Source organism: Malus sylvestris, chromosome 11 (assembly GCF_916048215.2).
Source record: "Malus sylvestris chromosome 11, drMalSylv7.2, whole genome shotgun sequence".
NCBI classification, from domain to species: Eukaryota; Viridiplantae; Streptophyta; class Magnoliopsida; order Rosales; family Rosaceae; genus Malus; species Malus sylvestris.
Window position 1 is genome coordinate 12,137,715 of NC_062270.1, and position 22,926 is coordinate 12,160,640.

A 22,926-nucleotide genomic window follows, 5' to 3' on the forward strand; every position below is an offset into this window, starting at 1 on the left:
TGTGCCACGTCGCTGCCAAATTAATGCCACATGGCAAAAAAAATAATTTTTATTACCCAATTGAAAAAAAAAAACCTTGAAAACCCAAAACCCCATCCCTGCAACCCCCCAACCCGAGCCTCCCCTTTTCCCTGCAACCCAATCCCACAAATTCCACCTCCCAAAAATTATTCCCTTCACCATCTTCATCCCCACTCCCAATCCGAACACCACCGAACTGCTCACCTTCCACTTCATCTGTCCTTCCTCCTTCACCCTCCTTACAGCCTCCTCTATCCACCCGCCACCAACACCCCTGCCCCTGCAAGTTCCAATCTTTAAGGTCCCAAGCCGCCGTTCCAGCATCCGGTTCAACCAATCAAGCCATTCGAACCGTTGAGGAGGAAGGCACCGGCGGTGGTGGCCCAGCGGAGTTGTGTGGATTTTGGATCTGGGGAGTTTGGGGTTCGAGAGAGAGAGTGATGAGAGTGGGAGGAGGGTCAAACCACTGAGGAGGAAGGCGTTGGTGGTGGTGACCCGGCGAAGTTGTGTGGGTTTTGGATCTGGGGGGTTTGGGGTTTGAGAGAGAGAATGATGAGAGTGGGAGGAGGGTCGGGGGAATGGGTTCTGGTTTTCAATTTTTTTTTTTAAATGGGTTTTTGGATTTGGATTTGCTGAGTTTTGTATCAAGCCATGGCACGTGGAATTGTAGGGATTTGCAATGTTTGGTCCATGGCGAGGAAGGGATGAAGGGTGCAGGGAGGGAGGAAGTGGCATGGAGAGGGAGAGATGAAAGGTGCAGGGAGGGAAGGAGGGAGGGAGGCACGGGATGAAATTATGGGTTTTCAATTTTTTTTTTTTTTTTTTTTTTGCTCAATAGGGTAATAAAAAATTATTATTTTTTCCACGTGGCACACATTTGGCAGCCACGTGGCACAAATGTGGCAACCACGTCAGCACTTAACGGATCAATGGATGGAAAATCTAACGGATGTATTATTTTGAAATAAAATAGTATGTGAGGTATGAAAGTGAAATGTTTTAAAGATGTTGTATGATATTGTAATAGACACCAAACTTGAGGGGTTACTATGTAATTTACCCTAAAAAGAATAAGCAATTTTTTTTAGTGGTACGTAACACTATGCAATACGAACAATGAACAGATAGGTACGATATTATTTACGCTAAGGAGAGGGGGTGAATTTAGTCTCACAATAAGCTAGCAATAATGTGATTCAAATTTATCTTTGGCGAGAATAGAACCTAAAACCTTTTACTTATAAGTGAATAGGAATACCACTAGACCGTAATACGAAATGACATGAACTAATAAAATTAAAAACAAAAAATTTAGTAACTACATAAATTAAATAATTTAAAAAAATTTAACCGCTAAAATTCCTACCATTGAAGCTGGACTCAAAATTTTAGAAATTTAAGTTTGAAAAATCATGGTTTTTAAGAGCGTCGGACTCAAATGCTACTACTGTTTTAAAAGTGGAACTCTCTATAAACTCTTAGCCATCTAATATTTTTATCAAAATTTTTATGCCAACGTTATAAAATCCTGTGCCACCAGACCTTACCATTTTTCTCTTCTCACAAATTTGTTTATATTTTTTTATAATTTTTTTTATTTTTTTTGTCGAAACAAAATTTGTTAATTTGACTCACCTCCATTTGTACTTTTGCCGTTTTGCGTCCCCCTCTCTCTTCACCAGCGGTCCAAATAAGCCAACGAGCCGATTAACCATTTTTCTCACGCAGCTTATTATTGTTTTTGACCTTCATTTTCTGACTCTCGATCTTCACGGCCTTTGCTCCCTCCTCCTTCATCGATCTCTCCAAAAAAAAAAAAAAAAAAAATACTAGGGTTTCGACTTTCGAGCTCCGGACCCACCGACCTCCCCCACCTGCTCCCCAAAACCTCCACCTCCCCGGCGACGGCCTAGATTCTTTGCTACTGCTGCTCCCTCTGCTGCCGCCTCTAGGGTTTACAGATCTAAGCCAGCTCTCACTCCCCAGCTCAGCTTTCTCTCTCTTCACCATGTTTTGGAAGCTCACTTCTGCCGCCTCTCCTGTAACCCTCTCTCTTTCCCAATCTCTTTAATTTCGAAACCTAATTCCAGCTGCTTCTTGTCGAAATTGACTGGTGTGGTGTTCTGTTTGATCAATTTGCTAATTCAGAAGTTTAGCTGGTGTGGAGTTTTTAATTGCTAATTAATTTTGTTTAATTGGGTTTTATTGCAAACTGGTTTAGACTGATCGGACGTGGCTGTATTAGTTTCCCAAATTGAATGGAACGTAGATTTTTAGTAAGCTGTACTATTTTCTCGGGTTGGATTTACTTTTTAAGAGCGGTATTTTATTAATGTGATTGAGATTAAAGTTGGGTAGCTCAATTTTTGTAATTCCGGGATATGCGATTACCGTCTGTATTTGCCGGGGTTTGGATAAGTGGGGTCTTTGAGTATTAAGATTGTGATTGAAGTGGGGGAGCTCAAATTTTGTAATTTTGATGAGTGATTATCGTCTGTTTGGTCGCTGAGAAACCTATGGAAGTAGTGGGAAAGAACTACTTTTGAAGTTCATGCTTTCTGCCTAATGGGGTTTAGATTTGGAGGCTGCACTCTTTAGCTGCATCTAGTTCCCACGTGCTACCTTTTCTTTGTCCAGCTATAAACCATGAGTAACAGTGTTTGACTGCTGTAGTTTTAAGTAGGATTCTTTGCTTAGGACCGCAACGCTTCTATTTTTATAACCTCTGATTTGTTCTTTTTTCTTGTGTATTTTCTACCGTACAGGTGGAGACAGTGCTAGACAAGGAAAATTTTACATTAGAGGAGCTTCTGGATGAAGAAGAGATTATCCAAGAATGCAAAGCCTTAAACACTCGTCTCATTAATTTGTAATGTCTCATTGATGTCTCTTTACGGATTGTACTGCTACTGATATTATCAAAGTTCCCTCCTGTATATATATTAAGCTCAATACCAGAATTTGTTGTCTTTCCTTACAGTTTTTGGGATTTTTTGGAGGAATTTTACGTAGATGAAATCTTCTATAATAGGGAACTTGATTGTGGATGAATAATTGATACCCTTGTGTAAGTTTATGTTTTCAGTTTACGGGATAGAGCCCAGGTGGAGCAATTATTGCGTTATATTGTTGAAGAACCTCCTGAGGATGCTGAAAGCAAACGAGCCTTCAAGTATTATTTCATCTTGACAAAGCATACTTTTGACAATGTTTATATATTTCTCTCCAAAATGTTTGAGATTTTTATCTTCTGAGTTTTGCTCTTGATTGTTTGAGTAAATGTTTTTTCTCATGATCTTTAGGTTCCCCTTCATTGCTTGTGAGGTTTTTACTTGTGAAATTGATGTTATCTTAAAGACTTTGGTGGATGAAGAGGAGGTATTCATGATCAAATCTTAATCTTGAATAAGGAATTTAATGTATAAAATCTTGTCTAGTTTTGACATATGCTTATTTTGTTTTTGCAGCTAATGAACTTACTTTTCTCTTTCTTGGAACCAAATCGTCCTCATAGTGCCCCGTTGGCTGGGTATTTTGGCAAGGTAACTTTTGAGGATATTTACAGTTTGTCCTACTTTATCTGGTCTCAAAACGTGTTACTTGACAAATTTTGCGGGAACTTTAGGTTGTTGTATGTCTAATGATACGGAAGACAGCCCCACTTATGAACTATGTTCAAGTAAGTAATTCTGTTGGCTTATCTTTATATTTTTAAACTTCTGCGATTTGGTTTTCTTCATTGCATTAATTTGAGACCAGTACTTTGCACTGTATTGGACCTATTGCCTCTTTGCATTGCCAACAATAGCATCCATATCACTCATTTGTCTAATTGCAATGCTTGCTCTTCTAAGTCAAATGCCATGGTTCTGGAAACAAAGTTTTGTGGGAACTGTTTTAGCTGTGAAATATGGGTGGTATCCTGAAATCGGTCTTTTGTTTGTCTGTGTATATGTTTTGATTTACAATCCTTGGTGTTTACAGGCCCATCAGGATGTTTTCCGTCAGCTAGTTGATTTGATAGGAATTACGTCCATCATGGAGGTATTTAAGACTTAGAATCGAGTTCAAAGTTTTTGGTTTTTTTCATGTAAGATCCTATTTGAAACTCAATCTGAGGTCTCCTTATTGCACAGGTTTTGGTTCGACTTGTTGGTGCGGACGACCATGTGTATCCCAATTTTATTGATGTGATGCAATGGTTAGCTGAAAGTAATCTGCTTGAAATGATCGTAGATAAGTTGAGCCCAACTGTGAGTGAAAGATTACATTCTTGTTTATCAGTAGAATTTTATCTTTCCTTATCTACTTATTTATGAAACATATCCCTAGTTACTACTTAATTATGGATACAATTTGTTTCTTTAGTCATTATGGTAACAATGTCTTACTTCCTCAATTCGTGATACCTTTAGTAGAGAGTCATATATGTTGACAACATAACCTAATGGATATCTGTTTTACTTGAATGCTCATATGTCCTGTGTATGTCCACTTTTGATGTGGATTTCATCTGTGCACTGTTTTAGTAGTTACATAAATGTGCTACTCCTTAGATCCAGGAAACACAAAGAATCAAAAGTGTTGCATACTTTGTCACCTTAACTTTATGCCTTTGGCCTCTCTAGTTGGAGTTCTATATGATTTTATTGTTTTTGGTAGGATGTAATAACAAAAGAGAGACTACTATAATTGAACTTAAAATTTTAATTGGAGAAAACACTAAATGGTAACATACATTTTCATGAGCTTAAGAAGTTTGGAATAAATGTTAAATAACTTAGCTTAAGAGCTGCCCTGGTGCATCTTCATCTATCTAACATCATTCTTTTTTTACTTTGGACCAGAATCCTCCTGAAGTTCATGCTAATGTAGCTGAAACACTTTCTGCTATAACTCGAAATGCTCCTTCGGCCCTAGCCAACAAACTTTCTAGCCCAAGGTTTGTGATCAGGACACTTTTTTGGTTGGCTTTGAGTATTTATTACGTTTTAGTACATTTTATGTGGATTGGTTTTCAGTTTTCTTAAATACTTCTATGCAGTTTTGTTACAAGGATATTTGGTCACGCATTGGAAGATTCACATTCAAAGTCTGGTCTTGTACACTCACTTTCTGTCTGCATCTCTTTGTTGGATCCGAAAAGATCAGCAGTTTCTTCTCCCTTGTTCCATTCTTTTCGGGGCCAACATATGTATGAGTCTCCAGTCCCTGTTAATCCAGATACTGTCACTGCAATGCTCCCAAAACTTGGTGAGTGCAAATACTGATGCCGTAATTTGTCCAAAAATTGCAAAATTGCGTTTTTTTAGCTTCCTTGCACGTGTAATTCTGCTGGTGTTTATTTTTTTTTCGGCTGATTAGTATTCTGCTGTTGTTACATCATTGTTTAGTTTTTCAGTTGCAGTTTTCAACAATAAATTTTGAATCTTCACTCTGCTATTAAATTTTTAATATAACTTTGACCTTTTGTTGCTACATGAAAGTAGAAGGGAATATCTTGGGGTAAAGAATTTTGAACCTCACAGTGGCTTTGAAATATGACAAGGCTTTGGGTTATGATAAAGGCTCATATCATAGGGGGAAAAATATTGCCACGTTGGGACTGCCATTAGAATATGCCTCATATTTGTACAGACCCGAGGGCTATTAGGATTTGTTAATACAGTGATACTTTTACCATTAGAATATGCCTTATTTTTTGTTATAGCTGCCTAAAAGAAAAAGAACGGTTTCTTCATTGTGATTTTAAGATTCAAAGTGGTTGTCCAGGCGACTTGCTTGTGCTTTTGAATGTGTCATGGGATGAGAAAACATTGCCGACGACATACGGAGAGTTGAGGCCTCCACTTGGAAAGCATCGTTTAAAGGTTGGTTTTTCTTATGACCTCTACAGGAGTTGAGTAGTATCTGGCTGTTTTGTCTACTAAATTGTTGACTGATTTTTAAATTCAGTACTGTGCTGGCAGAATTATTAATTGATAAGAAATTATGTGTGAAATGAAATTTTCACCCTAATTTACAGAAAGAGAATTGTTAATAATTATTGGAATAATGTAACTGTCAATTTCCCAATTCTCAACTGTTCTGCAATTTATTTCAGATTGTGGAGTTCATTGCTGTTCTACTGAGATCAGGCAATGAAGAGGCAGAAAAGGAATTGGTTAGCTCAGGAACCATCCAACGGGTCATTGATCTTTTCTTTGAGTAAGCTGTTGCTTCAATTTTTAATTTTGAAATAGTGTTAAGTCCTGAGTATAGGTTAAAAAGGGACACTTTCTTCTCTTTTGTTGTAGTGAATGATGTACTTGTTACTAGATACCTAATGTGTTTATTGAATTAATGCAGGTACCCTTACAATAATTCCTTGCATCATCATGTAGATAGTATAATATCGTCATGTTTGGAAAGCAAGAGTGATGCCATTGTTGACCATCTTCTTCGAGAGTGTGATTTAATTGGAAAGTTTCTTCAAACGGATAAAAATCCCATTCTATCTGGTGATGCTAATAAGGTAGAGAAATGGATATCTTGGCTACTCTAATTGTGCACTGTTGTAGTAAAACATTAAATGCTCAACATTCTTGATTTGTTTATAATGCCTCTAGTTCCTTTGTTGGATGAGGTGTATTATAAAAGCGAGAGCATGGTTATACTTGAGTGGAGTTCTAGATTTTTGCAGTGCATGTAACCATATATCAATGACTACCTCTAGTTGTTTGTTGATTTTATTTCAAGCTCTGATAATGAGTTTTTCTCTATGTAGCCAACGGTACCTGCTACTGGAAAATCAGCACCACGAGCAGGAAACCTCGGACACATCACAAGAATTTCTAATAAGCTCATTCAGTTGGGAAACAGCCAAAGCCGGGTTCAGGCATGCCTTCAGGTAGGTTGCAGGTCTGAACTTTGATTTACTACAAGAAGCATACATATTTGGATCGTGGCATTTTTCTCATGTGTGATTTTGATGGTGATCAAACTTAATTGTAACTTTATTGTCAAATGACTCTTTCTCTTTGAAGCAATTCAACCATATTTCAAGTCATATCTAATATCTTTGCTCTAAAGTCTGCGTCTATATTATCAACTCAAATTTATTGCCCTTTACCTCTCTATATTGGTAAGATTATGATGTTGTTATCACATTTTGGGATACTTGAGTGGGTGTTAGTGGTTTTGACAGCTAGTTTTATTTTTAGTGTTTTTCCTTATAAAACTTTGCTTGGCTTGTTTTTCTAGGAAAATAGCGACTGGAATGGGTGGCAAACAACAGTTTTGCAGGAGCGCAATGCAGTTGAAAATGTGTATCGATGGGCTTGCGGGTATGCTGTCGTTCCATTTATCTGCTTTGCAATGTACATTCTTCAAATATGTTAGGGACCATACTGTATACATTACCATATTTTCCATACAACTGACACATTTGCTCAAGCATTTGATTTTTAAAATATCCGTTTTTACATTTTTTGTTTCACTTTATATTTTCTTCTCACTCACTCAGTCATAAAGAAAAAAAATACACCATGAATTTATGTTGTCAACTTTTACTATTTCTCTGTTAGTTTAGATGGATTCTAATGCTTTTAATTTTTGTATGTGAATTCCATATAAATCAATTTATTTCCACAATTTCTAATAAAAAATCGCTATTTGATATGAATTTCAATGTCGTCATCGATGTATCCTTATTTATGAACTTAAATATGGCATTTCATATCTACTATGTAGTCCTTGATTTTATTTTCTGTTATTCTATGATATATTCATGGTACACAAAGTGCTTATAGTTGAGCTTTATTAAAACGATCAATGAGTTAACCCTGCTATACATCAGCCTTATATTTTTGGATCTCAACGTCAACTTCACCTACGTTTCTCCTTGTTACGCACAGTCGCCCTACTGCTTTGCAAGACCGGACAAGGGATAGTGACGAGGATGACATGAATGACAGAGATTATGATGTAGCGGCTCTAGCAAATAATCTAAGCCAGGCTTTTAGATACAAAATCTATGGGAATGAGGATGCAGGAGAGGTATCTAGCTCAGTCCTCCCCTTTTATTATTCCTCCATTTTTCTCTTTGTTGGGCTAATGGTTTGGGTTTTCTGCATTTCAGGACCAAGGAGCTCTTGATCGAGATGATGAGGTAATAAATTTTGTTTCTTCCACTGATGTTTTTTTAGTTGATATATGGTACTTGATGGTAACTGTTCTTATCTAAGCATGAGTAAGCTCTGTAAAGAGGTCGGAAGTAGAAAAAAGATAACCCATGTAAGCATTTTTAATAAGGAAAACTAACGAAAAGGGCTTGAAAACTTTGAGTTTTAACGAGAAGGACAAAATAAAGGATAAAGTGAATAGTACTAGGTTTGACTTTTTAGGGTAAAAATGTGGTTTTTCGTTAAAGTGAACAGTATCGCGGGCTTTTCGGTAAAACTCCCTTAATAATATTTATTATTATTTTTTGGTTTAATTACATTCTGAATGAGGGGGTTTGATTTATAAATGCAGGATGTCTACTTTGATGATGAATCTGCTGAAGTGGTCATATCATCCTTGCGACTTGGTGATGACCAAGGAAGGTAAGTTTGTAACCTTTTGTTTATTTACCACTGTTTGTATGAAGAAAAATAAACTTTGAAATTTGGGTTCAGTGGAGAAATATTGCGTCTGAAAGTGTTGCAAATTTACATGAGATTCGATTTAGTTTATAAATTTGTCAATTTTTCATAAGCTCTTTTGTGTGTTCCTTTTCATTGTTATCTTCTGAACATCATCCATGTTGATAGGTCTGCTAGTTTCTACTGTAGGTGAAAAGGTGGGCTAGAAAATTAAGTATCCTATAGTCATTTCAAGACAATATGATTGAAATGAAACAATAATCAACAAGGCTTGATAGGCTTGATGGTTCGCATGCAATCCTCCCGTGCAACAAACTGGCAGTTAGAACTTAGGTCTATAATAAGGTGCAACATTTTCAGAGACATTATATAGCGACTAGCAGCTTGACTTGTAGACCTAAAATACCAAAATATTGCAAGAAAAAAGAAGAGATTTTATTGTATTCTCATATCTTCCATTGTTCCAAGGTGGAGTATCGCATAAGGTATGTCGTTGCAATGTATTAAATATGTTCAACTAATTGCTTCACGAGGCTGGCAATTGATGTCTATGTATTTTCTCTCTAGTTGTAATGTCATATGCATAAAAATTCAAACATATATCTTATACATAACATATATTGTATATGTTCTTGTGATTTACAAACTACATAACTTATTGCTCCACACAAGGTTGAAAATTGTTGGTCATAAATTTTATGTCTGGTTGTGGTGCAAAAGTGCTTGATATTGAAGTGTCAAGTGCATGAGAGCTTAAAATTGGCTCAGGTGTTGTGTATTACAAGTTTCGCTGTAGAATATGTTTAATGTGGATGCTGAATAGTTTTAATCCTGAATGCAGCAGTTTATTCACAAATTCAAACTGGTTTGCATTCCAAGATGATAGAACCGGTGATGAACCTGTGGGCACATCACTGTCAGAGATGGAAGAAGTAAACTTGAACGGCACTGCAAATGGTGGTAATAGCAGTAGTGATGATGAGGTTGTGGTAGGGGAGGATGATGAGTTGGCCGGGAGTAAAGAGACTGTCAATGGCGCGTCCAGTTCCAACAGAAACCTTATGAATGGATTTAGCAACGGTGGTAACATGAACCCAGATGGCGAGAAGACAAGTGCCTCCAGTGACTTGGGGGGTTTCTTCAGATTTGAGACATCTGATAATGATGACATGTTTGGAGACAGGCCTTTGCCTGAATGGGTGGGATGGAGTGAATCATCAGATTTGCAAGTCGGCGGCGCAAGTGTTAATCCATTTGAGGATCATGATGACGCAGTTGTCAATCCTTCAACTGCCGAGGTAGTGGCACCAGATGCTGGTGCTAGTTTGCACTCAAGTGGAGAACCTACACTTCCAAATGGCTCTCCTCCATCCTCCACTGCTTCTACTGCAGGGTCAGTGGGCAGTGATGTGAGCCAGAGATCAGCTGCTGTCCCATCACTGTTTGAAGAGGATGTTGAATTCGTGGGTGTGGAATTGGATGGTACTGAGAAGGCTATGGAGCAGGCTCTTAAAGAGGGTATCGTAGGGGAGGCAGGGCCATTGAAGAAAAACATTATGCCGAAGGTGCCAGAAAAAGAGAACCCTGATGACGGTGAGGCTGCAAATAAGGAGTTCAATGACACCAACTATTGGAGGGTTGATCAGGAAGTGGCTGTTTTGGAGTAAATTGTGGGTTTATCCTTCTTAAGGCTGTTTGAATCTGAAATTGAGTCTGAAAGCCAGGGCCCCAATTTCCGGTTGGCAGCATGTCAGCGGCTTATGCAGCAGCAGCAGTCATGTACAGTATATTTTTGTTTCGAAGGTAGGTTGTGTTATGGTTATTTTCTGTTTATTTATTGTTAACTCATTGTTTATTATTGAAAGGTTTGTTTCTCCCTGATACCGAGTATGGGAATTTCCCAGATCCAAAATGTTTTCCGTATTTTCGTTTCTGGCTGGAATCATTCGTAATGTGGGATCTATATCTATCATTGTGGCATCCGGACTGATTTAAGTATAAATTGGTTAGGTATTGTTGTGATTCTATACGTATCTACTGCAGTTTTGATGGTCACTGCCTTGTCCCGCTCTCGATTGAATTTTTCTTATTAGCATGCAAAGTGATTCAATGTGTTGATTGCCTTTTCGGCTTGGTTCGCTTCCACCAAACGTAATCGGTTTGGTTGCCATTTTACGTGAGTTAAAACTCGAAAGATGGTGTGAAAATCGCTCTCATTTGATTACTTTTAGCGTCCTTTTATTTTTATTGGTACCGGTGAAATAACCGATATTTAATTTGAACCAAACCATGATTCCATTATGCAATTATGCGTGAAATAAGGTGGTTAGCAGTGCCACTACTTGAAGGTGGTGAGTGAAAATGCAGCCAGCCTCTTGGAACTGAAAACTTATTAGAGCAAGTCCACCCCAAAGGGGTAAGTCGGCTCACAGCCTCCAAAATGGCCTGCCACCCACAAAAAGTGCTCCAGCCCAGCCTAATAGGCTTGCACCTAGCCCACGCCATTCCATAGGCTGGCCTAGAATGTGCTGAACCAAGGCCCGGCCTATGTAATGTCATGTTGATGCCAGCATGACATTACAGGCCATTTTAATTTTTTTTTGCGCCAGGCACATGGGAAACACTCGCGAGTGGCCGTGCGTTTCGACAAGAAAAAGCGAGCAAGGCCCGCATGTGCAGGTGCGACAAGGGCGAGGGTCCGGATGCCACATGGCTCATTCTGGACCGTTGGATTTCCAATGGTAAAAAAAAATTTGAAATTCAAATCCAATGCCTAGCCACGTGCGTGATCTGGGTTGTTGGATTTGAATTCTTTTTCAAATCCAACAGTTCAGATTAATTATCTTAATAAAAAAATGTTTAAAAATTCAGAAAAACTAAAAAAATATATATTTTTTTTTCCATAAATATCTAACTATCATCTTCCATCTTACATCACGTTTCAATATTTTCAACACTTTCAATCAAAATAGTACTTTCGGATAATGACACGTAACGTGACAAGATTGGTTAAAAATCATATCCGAAATTAAAACTATTTTTTTTTATTTTGTAAAAAAATTAATAATATTTCAAATGGGTTGGGTGGTGCCACCACATTTTGTAAGGATGAAGATGTTTGTGCCAGCATATTTTTTAGGGATGGAAAAACATTTGGTCAATTTACTATTCATATGATCTATCATTGTTACTGGGTGGATTAAATAGGTGAGTGACAACGCATTTTTCAAAGGTGGATTTGCTTTTAGAGAAGAAACAGAGAGATTCTGATGCACGCAGGGAAACATGTTTATTTTTATGTCTTTGCACGTATAATTCATTCACGAATTGGCTCTTCTTCCAATCCACCCTTTGACCATTTGACTTTTTGACTCTCGCGAATCACTCTGCTTTACTTTTATGACTACTCTAATTAAGTTGAGAAATCCTTCACACTCTCTACTGATTTTTTATTTATTTATTTATTAGCATTATTTTGAGGAGCTCTTATTATAAGTGATATTGTTTTTCTCATTAAGTTCCAATTTACTAAAGGGGAGGCGAGAGACGATGATTGAAACCAAGAAGCATTAGTTGAAGAGAAATATCATATTCACCAGAACAATCCAACATTTTTTCACACTCCCTAATTAACCTTGAATTAATCAAACGAATTGGGACACTGAGTTTTAGGTGTACATATACAAGAGTGAACCAATGATATCGTTTTCAGTGAATTAACAAGTAAAAACAGGAGGAGGCAAATGACCTCTTAATCTCGTATTGACAGAAAATAATCATGTTTATACATTTTCGTACTGATTTGACTCCCATTAATTGTTCGTTTAGTTAATAATTAATTATTTAATCCGCCAACATTATCTTTTGTGAAAGAAAAACAAGAGGCGGAGGAAGTGGGAGTGGATGGGTGGAGTCAAATCCCTAAATCCCTAAATCCCTAAAATCCCAATCCCAACATCTCAAATCAATCCCTTAGCCAACAATGGAGGCCCGGGCCCGGCCATCAAAAAGGCGACACAAGCGTTGGACCGGACGTGCCCGATGATGTCACTAACCCAATACTTAATTGTCCTTTGGGACCACTGCACGTGTGCGTTGCGCATTTTTCCAGTTTTTTTAATTTTGATTTTTTGTGCTTATTTTTGTTGGGATTAACAAAATAAAATAAAAAATAAAAAAAGTGGTCTTAAAGTTGAACCTGTGACCGCTGACTGAATATTGACAAGTGACCAGACCCAAATTAGGGGCAGGGAGGCAGGCAGGCATGGCATGTTTCTGGGGTTTCAGATCCCAATGCCCCAACCCCAGGTTATATCCCAACACAATACATGAATAAATATAATTGCACTATTTATTTTTTATACTTAATTTTGTTTTGAGTTGTGAAATACACAATGCTAATCTCCGATTTTTCTTCAATAGTACGTATCATTCTAAGTGATCTGATGAATTAACGGTTCGATTTTTTTTTTTTTTTAATAAATGATATTATTTACATTAAGGGGGTGGAAGAGTGGACTAAGCATCACAATGGATTAGCAATAATATGATCCAAATTCGTCCTTGACAAGAATCGAACCTATGATATTTTATTTATAAGTTAACAAGAATACTACTAGATCGTAGTACTAAGTGGTAAATTAATGGCTGGATTTTGTATGTAAGAATTTAATAAATTTTTACAACGATTAAATTCTGCATAAAACTCGTACATTGAGTGATACGTACTGTTGTAGCCAGACTTATTAACATAATCTATCTTTTTTTTTTGTGCATAAATTAGAACTTAACATGTGTATTAACTTTTGTTTTTGTGATTTGAATGAAATATTTATTTTTGTGTGAGATTGTGATTTACAACGAAGGAGCGCCATTCAGTCGAGGGTTTCCTCGCATAATTCTCACGTTCCATAGTTGCGTGATCTAAGGTGATGGTCCTCGGGCTGACGAATGAGTTCGGTTTTATCTTTCTGTATTTTCTTTGTATTTGATTGTGCACGAAGGGATTTTGTACAAGTACCATCTGAACTTGCAAGCATGTGTGTCAATACCATCTAAAGTTTTAATTTTTAAGTTTTACCACCTGAACTCTATTAACTGTTGGAATCTACAATCTACATTACTTTCCATCCATTTTGCTGTTAAAACATGTCAAGTGCCCCTTGCACAGAGGGATTTTTTGTCAAATATTCATTTCCTAGGGCTTGCTGGTATGAATTTGTACAAACGCAGAAGGGTTTTTTTTTTTAGGAAAACTAATTAAAAGGGCTTGAAAACTTTGAGTTTTAATGATAAGAACAAAATAAAGGGTAAAGTGAATAGTACTATGTTTGACCTTTTAGTGTAAAAATGTGGTTTTTCGTTGAAGTGAACAGTACCGTAGGTTTTTCGTTAAAACTCCCTTTTTTTTAGCAGTGTCGAAGTCAGATAATGAAGAAAAGAGAGAAGTTGATTTTGGCAAGGATTATTGAAGAATTGAAGTGAAAATTATGCAAAAGTCTTGTCTTTCATTTACAATGAGTTTTCAAGATTTTTTTTTTAATTTTTTTTTTGTAGGTAAGCAATTAGGTTTGTGGTTCACCTTAATTTATTCAACTATTAATTTTTCAAACTCTTATGGAGGGAATTGCCGAACTAGGACAGTACACAATCCTAGTTTTGGTGCCACATTAACTCAGGCAGTATTACTTTGGAGCCAATTGGATTCTAGCCAACCCCATAAAGTTAATTGACAATAATATCCCTACAAATGACATGTTTTGACGGCAAAATGGATGGATAGTAAAGTAAGTGGTAGATTTCAACAATTAAGAGATTTCCAGTGGTAAACAATAAAAAATAAAAGTTTAGGTGGTATTATTGCACATGCTTACAAGTTCAGATCGTACTTGCGCAGAAAAACCCTAAAAAATTATTTTATGTGAATTACTAGAAGGAAGGAAAGAAAGATTATAACTTGTTAATGATTTGTATTATTTTATTGCTGCATCAAACTTCTTAAAATATTTTAAAGCAATGGTGGCAAATAGCAAATGCAAATTCAATAAGATTCAGAACTAGATTCTCTCGAATTAGAATGGTTGGAGTCAGTGGCTAATATAACAGATAATCTAATAAAATCTATCGTTTGATAAAAAATATTAAAAAAATTCAATGTTATTTTCTCTGCTATGTTGAAGTTGAAGGACAATAGGCAAATTCTTTTACTTTTAATAAGTTTATTTTTTATTCCTTGGATCATAAGATATGTCAGTTGGAAATGGAGAGAACACCAAAGAGTAGAACAGTAGGTGCATCATATTATTCTTGTCAATGCAAATCCAACAACAGCAAAAGCCAATTCCATAAAGTAAAAAAAAAAAACTAAATGCCAAGTCATCAATTCCATTGTAACTTTTGGCACTAACGTGACTTCAAGTATGGGTGACAATTTCAAATGCGACAAATTTCACCATTTAAATATGTATTGAGGTCTTCACGAGTAACATCGTTGAACTAAAATTCTATTGATAAAATGATAACTTTTCTCATTTCTCTCATTTATATATCTTTTTACGTATTGATCAACATGTGAATTAACACAAACATTATATATATATATATATGTAAATAAATTTAAACATAAGATTTTGGCTTGATAACGAGTCCCGTCCAGGAATAAAAAAATTAAAAGCTCAGATGATGAGAGAAATAGACACATCGATTTATCAATTTCCGTTTTAGAAAATGGAACATATTAGTCTTAAATAATTAGAGATAATGTGTAGTATACAGTCGCCTATCTGTACGTATACCATTTGTTGGAATCTGGTTCACATGCAGTACTTGGATTCAAGCTTAAGCAACATGCCTGCATGGGCATCATGGAAGCCAACCAAGCACCTGGCTTTCCTCAAAACGAATCCCAACAAGCAGCTGCAGTCGCCTTCATCATTTGTCTTCAAGAATCCCAACAACCACATCATAAACCTAATGACATTGCAGGCCAGATAACGCCAGTTTTTTTAAATAATAAACATATTTATTTGGTATTATATGAAGATAAAATTCTAGTACATATTTTCCTTTCAATTTGTCTTGTCAATTAAGTTGAAAGAAGTCTCATGTTCGACTCATAAAACACAGAACGCGCTCAACTCTGTTCTGAATACGTTACCTCGTTTAAAAAGTGTTTAGTTGATTTTGCTAAATGCATAGAATTGTTTAAGATCTTCATGAGCAGTGAGCACCTTTAGATCAGATCAAGTTAGATGGGCAAGAAAATTTCCACCAAAACATTAGGCATTTTTATAAAATTAAAAAGGAGTTCAATATCCCATTTCTCCTAGCTAATATTAAGTTAAAAACTTCAACACACACTCAGTATTCTCAAGCATCTGGTCTCAAATGCTATATACTGGAGTCTACACTAAGCAAATATGCTCAAAGGACCCGTCTTGTTTGTTGCTCCCAGTCCATTTTCCGCATTTTGCATTCCTCGAATCCACGTCCTGCGACACAGTTTTTCGACTTTCAGTTTATAGGCGGTACATAAATGATGAAATCTGCTTAGTTAACTCAAAATGGCAAACACAGGAAGCTGTTCTTATGTATTGAAAATTAGTTCGAAACGTTTAGCGGTGTTTGAAAGAAGGGAATGTATTGGGATGAAGATGAATAAATATATCAAGCACGAGACTATTTTTTTTCCGCTTACCTTCCAATACTTTCGGTGGCCGGATGTGTTATAATAGTCAGTCTTTTTGCAGTTTTCATAAAATCACTGCATTGCAAAAAGGAGAAGGGAAAAAAACCCACAAATAAAAAGTTATACTGGAAATGTAAGATAAGTTTTCATGCACAGTTCAAAGGCATGCATACGACGATTTCAAGACAAGGAAGATAAAAAGTTATACCTGAATGGCTCAACTCCAGTTTGTTTAACAGAACCTGTTACATCTCGATAAAGAACATGGCTCATGATCTCTGGTTTTTCTATTCCAAACATGTTAGCAAGCCTCCTATATAGCTCTCCATAAGAACTAAGAGCGGAGAGGTCAAGAGTCCGTCCCACATCTTCCGACTCCATGAACACCTTGCAGTGACCAGTTTCTAGGTCAAAGTCAGTAGGTTGAAAATCCTTGTGCCATGAGAACCCAACGCTAGATGATTTTTCTAGCGAAACCTGTCGCCCAAGTGCTGATTCTGAACCGTTAAAGAAAACCTTAGTGTTGTCTTGATTTCCATCTTTTGAACAACTCCGAGTAATCTGCTGCTCAGTAAGTATTGGTTGACCGAAGAGTAAAAACTGGTGTTTCTTCACATTATCAGACTTCTCCGAGTTCTGACTAGAATTCCCCATTGTTAGCAAGCAAGATAGATTCTCATTGCTGCTTGTATGGCCTGCCCTGATGCCATTGGAGATTCTAGAACTTTGATCGAGCTGCTGGAAAGTGGATGAAAACAGCCCCGACTGCAGTTTGTTGTTAAGGTGGAGATCTGATAAAGATATTCTAAATTGAGCATGCCTGGCTCCCTGTATGCCTGCAGGAGTATTGTTGGGTAAACAACACAAGGGGCTGCTGGGCCCGAAGGGGTTGCCTGAAAATGACGGCAATGTTAATTGCCCGTCAAGAGAAAAATCTGGGTGTTGCGGGAGACGCAACTTCTTTCTTGGTGGTGAAAAGGGTGACATTTGGATCATGGGAAAATTTGATACTAGCTCAATCAACCATGGGCTGACACATTTCACATTCTGTAACAAATCTGGCTCGTCCCACGTCACCTGTAATATTGTGGTATGTTAATAAATGTATAAGCCAGATGATCAAATGGCAGGATTCAACAAGGTTACACGTTTAAACATACAGCAAAACAGAGATAGCTGCACCAAATCAACAACGGTGGAGAACGTATAAAACAACTGACTCTAGAACACACAAATTATTCAGACATCTCAGACACTGGAGTTATTTTTGGCCTTAAGGATGACGATGTCATGTGTGTATGTTTCCGTATCGAATCATGCCGGGATGTGACTCCATGAGATGAGAGTCATGCCAGAAACCAGTGCTAACCGCAACAAAAGTTGGTGCTTCAGACCACATTCACAGGCAAATCACACAAGGAGGGTGGTCGATGACACATATCGGAAGACAAGAAATTAGAAACAGAAACTCACAAAAATAATCTAAGGGAAATGAAAATCTAAACAACACTGAATTAGACATGCCATGAATCATTTACATCTTAGTCCTACAAAGGTTCCGAAAATCTAAACAAACACTCCGATTCACTCGGAAACATTTGAGGAGCTAAAATCTGAAGAATTCTTAAACAGTTGTCAGAACAAAAAACCAAAATTAACAAACGAAATTTGAACAAGAAATACAAGTTGAGCAACAAAATCACAGAAAAATAAAATACCTGCAGAAGCCTCCAAGGCGAATTAGGCCAGCGAATCGGGTCAGCAACCTGAACAGAAGAAACTGTCCCCATGAACCAGCTGATCCTCGATGAGTCCTCAGTCTCGAAAGCCATCTTAAACCTCATTCCGGAACACCACTGCACCCTCATCGCCGCCCTCACTGCCGAGGCCTTCACGCAAAACTCCGGCGTGCTCGCCCTCGGATAGTAAACCACCTCAAACGGCTGCCCATTCGCCGCCATAGTCGCCGCCTCAACGACACTCTCAGGCCTCACTCTCCCCTTCCCTCTCATATTCCTTTTGGGACTCAAATTCCCACCCCCATTTCTCATCATCTTGTTCTCCTCCTCTCTCAAAAATACAGAGAACCCGCCGTAAGGCAGAACACAACCTCCAGAGCCACCGCCGCTGCTGTGGCTGTTGTTCCATCCACAAGTCAATTCATTTCCTCCACCGCCATCTAATCCCCTTTTCGCTCTCCGAATCCCAACACAGAGATCGCCATTTTCGGCTCTCAGAAACACAATCGAGTCTCCAGCCACCAATTTCTTCTGGTTCACAAATGTGCTCCACCCCGTAGTTAACAAATGCCGCCTTGGCGTCCCTCTGTAAATGTGCCTGAACTTCCACACCTCGCCGTGAACGTCCTTCGCGATCACCGTCTGCACCGGCGGGTCCGCCGAGTAATCCAACCTTGGAAATATGGTCTCGGCGCAGTACCTTGGGACAGAGAATCCGCCGCCATTGTTGGCGTCGGATTGGGTCAGCGTCTTGGCGAAAGACGCCGGCTTTTCCTGATTTTCCGACCCATCTGCCTCCGTACCCCCATCGTCCGCGGCAAAGGCCTCGTTGTTCTCAATTGGGTTCATCCTAATTTTGGCGAACACCTCGTCGGTTTCCGGGTCCGCCATGAACTTGATGGCGGCCACTCTGCAGAGAACGAGCGACGGGATCCTCTCCGAGGCGGAGAAGAAATCGACGCCGCCACCAGCTTGGGCGTGCTCGGCGTGGCCTTGCGGAAAGTAGAAGACTTCGGAGTTCACCGGAGGCACGTGGACCATGCCGCCGGCGCAGGCGTGCCACAGCTGAGGATCCAAGCTTTTCTCCGACTCTTTCATGGTTCTGGTTCGATTTCAAAACTACCCAGATGATCAAAAATTAAAAAACTATGATGGATTTCTGGGTTTTTTTCTTTCTGGATTTGGGTTTTTTGTTGTTAGAACGTTGCTGTTGTATCAAGGCAATGATGAATATAAAGGCTTCAACTTCATGACCACAAAAGGATTTGAGCTTTTTAGAGAGAGAGAGAGAAAGAGCGGCTTTTGATGATTTCAGAGAGTAAATGCTGCGAGGAAGAAATACAGAGACCCAAAACAAGTTAATGCAAAATACAAAGTGAATGAAAGTGGACCTCCAACAAACAAATCACCGCAATGAATTTTTATTTACCTTTCTTTGGTACAACAAAATCTTCAGAAGAATACAAATCAAACCAAACAAAATGTACCAAAAACAAGTCCCTCTGTTTTACTTTTCACTCCAATTTTTCACCCCTACTAAAAATCAACAAAAAATCAGAGAATAAATCACAGTTTTGAGATCAGTAATCTACCCTCTCTTTTCTCTCTCTTCTTTCTCTCTCTCTCTCTCTCTCTCTCTCTCTCTCTTACCTGAGTACGCAATCAGATCTGAAGACAGTGATGAGTTTCTCTCTCTAGAACCGAAACAAAACTAATCTTTATAAAGGGGATTTTTCTTAAAATTCAGCAAATTCAAAGAACTTAAAATGAAAAGTCAACAACTCACTATTACGATCCGGTGTTCTTCTTTACAGATTCGATAACAAAGTAGGTTACACTGTGTGGTTTAATCGAATTGTTATTTTTGTGTACTTAAAACAAAACAAAAAAAAGGTCGTTTGGTCCCTTGGCAAGATCTCTCATCCGAATAAAATAGTGGAAAATATCGCAGCGGGAACTAACAGTGGTAATTATAGTACTTGTACAGTTGTACTGGGACTGGCTCCGAAATCACAGCAGTCAAGTGGCAAACACTTAAACTCAACCCTTGAGTTAAAACGCCACTCTTGTTCCATTTTAACCTTGGTCCGACAGTGAACTGGCCCCTCGGATTAGGACCGACCTTTCTGTGTTTTCTTGCACGCCATTTTTCCGGCGCGTGCAAGTTTTAGCTCGTGTTTGATGGATGTTGAGGTACACGTGCGCGCGGGAGCGTGGGGTGGTGTCTGGTGGGGAAGTGGGGGTCCGCGATGTTTTGGTCGGGGCAGCCGAGGAGGGTTTGATAGGGTGAAAGTGTAGGTGAAAAAGTTGGGATTTACTGTGATGCGACGTTTCGCAATACAACTTTGCTCTATGTAACTTAAAAGGAGGTAGATTGTCGGCCCTCCCTTCTATTTTGATGCTCTTCTCATTTCTTTCTATTTTATGTGATCATGATTAAGTCACGTTAATATTTTATATTAAATTTTTTTATAAAGATAATAAGACAAAAAGCAATAAAAATATAAAATGTTGACGTGGCTTAACCGTGACCGCACAAATAGAAAGGGATGGGAAGGGCACCCAAACAGAAGGGCAGACAATCTGCCTCCAATTTAAAAGGTAGTGTTTTTTCTCACGATTTTTTAGTGTGGTGTATGCTCATCACTTTATTTATCATCGTTAGATGAGTTTGAATTTCAAGATTCGTGTAGTGGATAAGAACAAATCTCAAAATTCAAACTCATCCAAATATGCTAAATAGGGTAATAAGCATAAACCACACTAAATGGTGACGAGCAAAAATGCACTCAATTTAAAAATCACTACTTTATAAAATTCAAAATTCGTTTCACATTGCTCTATAGAACTCGATTTTGATCTCATTTTGTCCCGTAAAATTGAAAATTTGTCTTTATAAATCTCAAAATTTGCTTTACGTTGTCTTAAATATTTTAATTTCTTATACGAATTTGATTTAGGTGCGCCAAGCTAATCAATTTATTTATATTTTTTTATTTTTTCAAATTTTTAAACTTAATATTTTCTCATTGTGGAATGTTAATGCATAGTAGAGCTTTATAAACAAATTTATACGTGGCATAGTTAAGCTATGCCACGTATAAGTTTGTTTATAAATGATGACTTTAGTGTAAGAGAGAAGAAGGAGTTCACAAATGAGGTAGTCTATTAGTGTAAATGATGACTTTTGAATTATAGAAAGCAATATCAAATCAAAATCAAGTTTTGGGGTGTATATTTTATTAAAATGAAATATTACTATGCCTTTGAATTCGTTCGTGCAAATTGATCTCAAGCAGGGGCGCACGAGGACGTCTGACTTTTGGTGCTGAGGGGTCTAAAAAAATTGTAAAGAATTACTTGAAGAATTATTTGAAAACTATTTCGGTTTTTTTTTTCTTACTTTAAAATTTGTTCACTTCTTTTCATTCGATTCTTTGTGGATTAGATGATTGAAAAACAAGCAAGCCAATATCCTCGATTTTCATGCCGGGGGCGAATCAAATTGTGGTTGTGAAAAAGTTGGAAGAAGTAGCCAAAGACCCCCGGCATTGTAAATGAGATTGGTCATGGCACAATAGCTGATATGGCTTAACACTCGTGACCACACAATAGGATTTTGGTGATTAGTTGGGTTTAAATGATTTATTTATGATTTTAGGGTCTTATTTATGTTGTGGTAGAAAGTTTATCACTTTTAGTCGTTTTTTTTGTCAAAAAGAGAAAATTCATTAAAATGAGGAACCAATACAAAAGTTGAGATAGAAAGTACAACAACAAAAGACTCAAGCAATAGGTGAGCTATAACCCAATACAACTAGGGAGGCACACACAAACTTTCGCCCAGCAAAAGCAACAAAGTAACAACAGGAAACCCTAATCTCTAACGTTAGAGAGTAGCTCGCCGCACCCGCTACACCCGCAATTGCCGAAAGGAAAACAACTCGAAGTTGAGTTGGGCAAATGCATTGCAGCGCCATGCTTGCTCCAATCCAAAAACACACTCGAACCATAAGTTTAATCTAGAAGCGCCAACCAAATCGAACCCCCATGATCCAAACTACCAGCAGCAACACTGGCAAAGAGAACCAAGAAACCAAACAAAAACGAAAAAAGAAAAATGGGAGGGTCAAATGAGGTGTGTAGAATACCCTTGTTACGACACAAATCGTTCCACTCTTCGTCCAAATTTTCCGGCAATGCCGGTAAGGTAAGGGGCTGTGAAGTGTGGATGTTGCTTTAAGTTTGCAATTTTAGTTACTTCTGAGTGTTTGGACTAGCATACCTAAACACACAGACCCCACCTAGAGGTGTTAGGTCAAGCCTTTAAAAGATAGGGTTTTTTTAGGAGTATAAAGTACGTATCTGACATAAATAAGTCGAGAAAACTCGTCATAATTAGGATTAAGAGCGAGAGAGAAAAAGGTTCAGCCAAGGAGACCGAAGACAATATTCATGGTCGAACGTTTTGAGACTTCCGATTAAGACTTTGAGTTCAGACCTCATTGTTTTAAGGATGTGAAACTAGACATTTTAATGGTTAAGAATCACAAAGAAAAAGAAGTTCAGTTTTTCGAATTATTATGAATTTTACAATTTGAATCTGAGTCGATGGTTTCGTTTACAATAGTAATGATTGTGTCATAGTTGTGATCAAAACAATATGAAACAAACACGGGTCGATGAGTTTTTGGTGCTTTATTCGTGGTTGTTGAGTCCTTCTACTCCAATTTATGCAACCCCAAAAATAGACTTAACAAACCGGTCGTGTATGTCATGTTCTTGTCATATTCATTATTTTAAAGGATTATATCACATTAAACTCATTATCTTAACAGGATCTTAACAGTGACCC

The 22,926-nt window shown here is 37.8% G+C and overlaps 2 protein-coding genes across 3 annotated transcripts; one reads left to right on the top strand and one right to left on the bottom strand.

The window, feature by feature from the left end:
• The first annotated feature begins 1,698 nt into the window (after positions 1 to 1,698).
• LOC126589281 (uncharacterized) lies at positions 1,699 to 10,700 on the top strand. Of its 2 annotated transcripts, none has more exons than XM_050254534.1 (19): positions 1,699 to 2,062; positions 2,787 to 2,890; positions 3,107 to 3,193; positions 3,324 to 3,399; positions 3,489 to 3,563; positions 3,647 to 3,700; positions 4,006 to 4,065; positions 4,158 to 4,274; positions 4,869 to 4,963; positions 5,066 to 5,274; positions 5,794 to 5,891; positions 6,125 to 6,228; positions 6,370 to 6,535; positions 6,788 to 6,910; positions 7,264 to 7,346; positions 7,917 to 8,058; positions 8,141 to 8,170; positions 8,536 to 8,606; positions 9,487 to 10,700. In XM_050254534.1, the coding sequence occupies exons 1-19, from the start codon at positions 2,030 to 2,032 to the stop codon at positions 10,310 to 10,312; spliced, it is 2,553 nt and encodes an 850-aa protein (XP_050110491.1). In that variant the 5' UTR covers positions 1,699 to 2,029; the 3' UTR covers positions 10,313 to 10,700. The 2 variants fall into 2 exon arrangements, with proteins under 2 accessions (XP_050110491.1, XP_050110492.1); XM_050254535.1 differs by having other exon boundaries at positions 9,490 to 10,700.
• Positions 10,701 to 15,908: 5,208 nt separating this feature from the next.
• LOC126589283 (auxin response factor 18-like) lies at positions 15,909 to 19,745 on the bottom strand. Its single transcript, XM_050254538.1, has 5 exons — positions 19,501 to 19,745; positions 18,051 to 19,396; positions 16,541 to 17,409; positions 16,342 to 16,407; positions 15,909 to 16,135 (listed from the first exon to the last, which is right to left on the bottom strand). The coding sequence occupies exons 2-5, from the start codon at positions 19,167 to 19,169 to the stop codon at positions 16,054 to 16,056; spliced, it is 2,136 nt and encodes a 711-aa protein (XP_050110495.1). The 5' UTR covers positions 19,170 to 19,396; positions 19,501 to 19,745; the 3' UTR covers positions 15,909 to 16,053.
• Between the last annotated feature and the right edge of the window lie 3,181 nt (positions 19,746 to 22,926).

Excerpts from the sequence above, each read along its gene's own strand:
- LOC126589281 (XM_050254534.1), top strand. The coding sequence starts at position 2,030 with ATGTTTTGGAAGCTCACTTCTGCCGCCTCTCCT. Across the intron at positions 2,891-3,106 it reads AACACTCGTCTCATTAATTT|TTTACGGGATAGAGCCCAGG; the intron begins GTAATGTCTCAT and ends TTATGTTTTCAG. Across the intron at positions 8,059-8,140 it reads GGAATGAGGATGCAGGAGAG|GACCAAGGAGCTCTTGATCG; the intron begins GTATCTAGCTCA and ends TCTGCATTTCAG.
- LOC126589283 (XM_050254538.1), bottom strand. The coding sequence starts at position 19,169 with ATGAAAGAGTCGGAGAAAAGCTTGGATCCTCAGCTGTGGCACGCCTGC. Across the intron at positions 17,410-18,050 it reads CGCCTTGGAGGCTTCTGCAG|GTGACGTGGGACGAGCCAGA; the intron begins GTATTTTATTTT and ends ACAATATTACAG. Across the intron at positions 16,136-16,341 it reads GCCACCGAAAGTATTGGAAG|GACGTGGATTCGAGGAATGC; the intron begins GTAAGCGGAAAA and ends ACTGTGTCGCAG.